A 3,854-nucleotide genomic window follows, 5' to 3' on the forward strand; every position below is an offset into this window, starting at 1 on the left:
TATAATCTCACAAATCATCTATTATTATAGTAATAAGATGCTGCGCTTTCAATTTTCTTGGCTTCCTGGTCATACCTTGTATATTAGACTTTCAATGCTTCACTCCTCGCTTTGAGAGAGTGATATAAGCCATCCAATTATAGTTTTTTCCTGGATAGGGAGATTCTCTTATCTTTGTTTCTGGCTTCGAGCTAATTAATTTTCTGAGCAAGTTCGTAGTTGGCAACAGTGTATTTCAAATTTGAGCTATCCTGAGTATTGCGAGAATACGCAAGCTTCTGCCTATCTTCGTCAGTTTCATCGGTATCACAATCGAAGCACATTTGTAATTTGATTTACAATCAAAATATTAGTATTGGGTCAAGACCTTTATTAATATTAATATTATTTAATTTGATGCTGGCTTCGCATTTGAGATACTCAATGGTGAATAGCGGCCTGAGACTCTTGCTAACACCTACTAGAGGCATAAGATATAGTAAACAATATTTCGAAGATTTGAATATCGATCAGGAGGAGGTAAAGAGAAACTAAGAAGAAGCCAAAAGAATTAAATTTTAGAATCAAATCTTTAGGTATTATTAGGTTTTATGTTTAGCATACCCCAGAACGATCGAAATTCATAAAACCGTATCAAGAATCTTAAGGTTAATGGGCTTGCCTTAGAGTGTCTGCAGAACTTTCAGAAAGAGCAGCAGCGCACAGTTTGTGAAATATTGACCCCATAACCAAAGAAGCCTCTTGTTTTTATTTCAGCTACGAGGAAATATATTATCACGTCGATTAAAAAAGCGAAGCTGGCACTACATCCTTTGAAGAAACTTTATCTGTATGATGCTATTGATGTTGCAGAGGCCTCCGAAAAAAAGACTGTGAAATTAATAACTCCCACTCTATACAATCTCATTAGGCATGCTATTGACCGTGGGTACGATCCCTTCCGATTATTCATTCATGGAATCTTAATTGGGAAGACATTGAGATACAGAGGCATCAGGTACCATGCAAGAGGGAAGACAGGCAGATAAAAAAAAGATATTTGTCAAGTCAAAATAGTGCTCTATGAAAAAGAGGAGGATTTATTCTGGAAAGATATCGGCAGTGGAAGAGTGCCCCCTGCATTTGCTAAGTATGTGAGAAGCAGACTTCTTTAAATCAACGCTCATCATGAAAAGTTAATGGAATATACAGGAGTGACAACATCGAAAGGGCGACAACAAAAACGAGAAATAATAAAGAGAAAATCTGCTTGGAAGATGCTTAGAAACAAAGAAGAAGGAGTCTATGTCCCAAAAAAGACAATTATCAAAGAGCTTGAAGAGTAATAAGGCCGTAAAGCTCGCTAATCGTTTAGAAACTTGAAGTCCCCCGAAGAAGTGCCATCAATAAAAAAAAGATAGATACTGTTTAAAAGTAATTAGGGTATCCAATGATGGCATTCAAATAAATTATTCTATTAATGATTTATTAATGAGGCGTTAAAATATAATATTCTATTAATTAAACTATAATAGTTATTGATTAATATTTCAACATTGATGAAAAGGGAAGCTCCAACAATAGACCATGAGCAGAGATCGACTAGGAAACTCGCTAAATTTTAAGAGAAGCCAAATGGGGAAAAGAAGACATAGGTATATCATGAGAAAAGCGATCTCTCCTACTTCCTCAAAGATGAAAGAGTCATCGAGGTCCTCAACGCAAAAGGAATTTAAAGATTCTTTCCAGTTCAATATGAAACATATCAACATATTTTTGATGGCAAGGATTTGATTGCAAGAGATCGAACAGGTTCCGGAAAAACAATTGCATTTTCTCTCCCTATTATCCAGAGGTTCCGAAAGGAAAAAGTGTTTAAAGAAAGCCCGAAGCCAAAATTTTTGATTGTTCTCCCTACGAGGTAAAAACCTATGTAACCTTAGATAATTAGCAATCCAAGTGAAAAATGAAATATTGAGTTTGAGAATGCAGAAATAGGAAGACTACTATGTAGTGCCTGTGTATGGTGGTAGTGATATCGGAGAGCAGATACGTAAAATTCGAGAGGGAGCAGATATAATTGTGTCGACACCTGGCAGACTGTTGGACTTGCTTGAGAGAGGTGTAATCAATCTTTCGAAATTGCAAGTAACTTGTCTTGATTAAGCAGACGAAATGTTGAAGCAAGGTTTTCAGTAGGACATTTAAAAAATATTTGAATATATATAAAGAAATGCTCCCAAAAAGACCCAAAATCTGCTCTTTTCAGCCACGATCCCTCCATGGGTTGTCGATCTATCTCGAAAGTATCTATCTCCCGATCGTATCTATCTGGATCTAATTAAGGACTCCGACATGAAGACCTCAAAGACTGTTGAGCATTTGTCCTTGAACTGTCCCTACTACCATCGCAACTCAGTTATTTCCGACCTTGTCAATCTTTACGGCGGGCTCCATGGAAGAACTATTATTTTTTGTTAAACCAAAAGAGAAGTCAACTAAATTTTACTCAAAGCCAATTTGAAACAAGAGGCCCAAGCCCTTCACGGTGATATTCCCCAGAAGCAACGATAAGTAACTTTTCATAGCTTTAAACAAGGAAAACTCAAAGTCTTGATCGCAACAAATGTTGCTGCGAGAGGACTTGACATTCCTGAAGTCGATCTCATTCTTCAGCTCGAACCCCCAAAAGAAATCGATGCATATATTCATCGTGCAGGAAGAACAGGACGAGCAGGAAAAAGTGGAGTATGTGTAACTTTTAACACAAAACAACAGCAGCCCTTACTCGAAAGAATTGAACGACTCGCCAAAATTAAATTCAAAAAAATAGGTCCTCCCCAACCAGCCGATATTGTGAGATCAGGAGCTCGAGATATTGCGATCAGCTTAAAATAAGTTAGTGAAGAAGTTCTTCCTTACTTCACTGATATTGCATAGGAAATGATTGATGATGAAGGAGCAGTCCGCTCATTGGCAAAAGCTTTGGCTTTTATTTCAGGGCACACGAAAAAGATTTCTCAGAGATCGATTCTTTGCTCAATTGAGGGGTACATAACTTACATCCTGAAGTGCCCAGTCGAATACCAAGCCCCTGGTTTTATCTTTAGCTTTTTGAAAAAGAACTGCTCCGAGAAATTAGCAGACGCTGTCAAAGGCATGAAAAGGCAATCGAAGAACTCAGCCGTATTCGATGTCCCTGAAGAATTCAGAGCAGAAATGTAAAAAGTCATTGACGAGATTAAAGACAACAAAAGAAGATAGCTAAAAGGATATGAACTTTTAGTTGTGGATTCAATGGACATGCTTGAATAGGAATAATAATAAAGAGAACCCTAAGAAGAAATAGACGACCGAGATATCAGATAGGCCCAGCGAAACAAAAGAGATTGGGAAATGTTTGTTGGTTCTCTTCCAAACAACGCAGATGAAAGGGAACTTGGAGATTTTTTCAGAAAGCACAAGGTTCGAGTGGCCAGCATTCGACTCCTAAGAAGTAATTTTATATTTAATGTCAGATGAACAAGGATAATCGAAATGCGTGGCATTTGCTTTATGTTTAGATGCAGATAGTGCAAGGAATGCTTTGCATCTTGATGGCACAGCTTTTGGCTCGAAGACTTTGCGCATTAACAGAGCAGCCAAAAAATGATGAAATCAATATTGACATACATCTATCAATTGTTTATAATTCATGATGACTCTTTGATAATGCATATATGTCAATGTGCATATCGTAAGTGTTCAAATCAAATCGAACTATCATTTTTCTCTTAATTTTGTTCATAAATTGTATCATACCGAATATTTACGAGATAATAATTATGGCAGATAATAAAATTCGATCACTTTTACCAAAACTATTTTCGACCCAC

At 36.9% G+C, this 3,854-nt stretch overlaps 1 protein-coding gene across 1 annotated transcript; it reads left to right on the forward strand.

The window, feature by feature from the left end:
* Positions 1 to 2,012: 2,012 nt before the first annotated feature.
* LOC148298406 (ATP-dependent RNA helicase DDX50-like) lies at positions 2,013 to 3,462 on the forward strand (the record flags this gene model as incomplete). The annotated part of the gene is made up of 2 exons (XM_088276892.1): positions 2,013 to 2,123; positions 2,568 to 3,462. Coding segments are annotated over 2 exons (421 nt in total), but the record flags the coding sequence as incomplete, so codon positions are not given.
* Positions 3,463 to 3,854: the final 392 nt, after the last annotated feature.

Source organism: Brachycentrus maculatus, unplaced genomic scaffold (assembly GCF_059751285.1).
Source record: "Brachycentrus maculatus isolate JH-2025_06_01 unplaced genomic scaffold, ASM5975128v1 h1tg002094l, whole genome shotgun sequence".
NCBI lineage: Eukaryota > Metazoa > Arthropoda > Insecta > Trichoptera > Brachycentridae > Brachycentrus > Brachycentrus maculatus.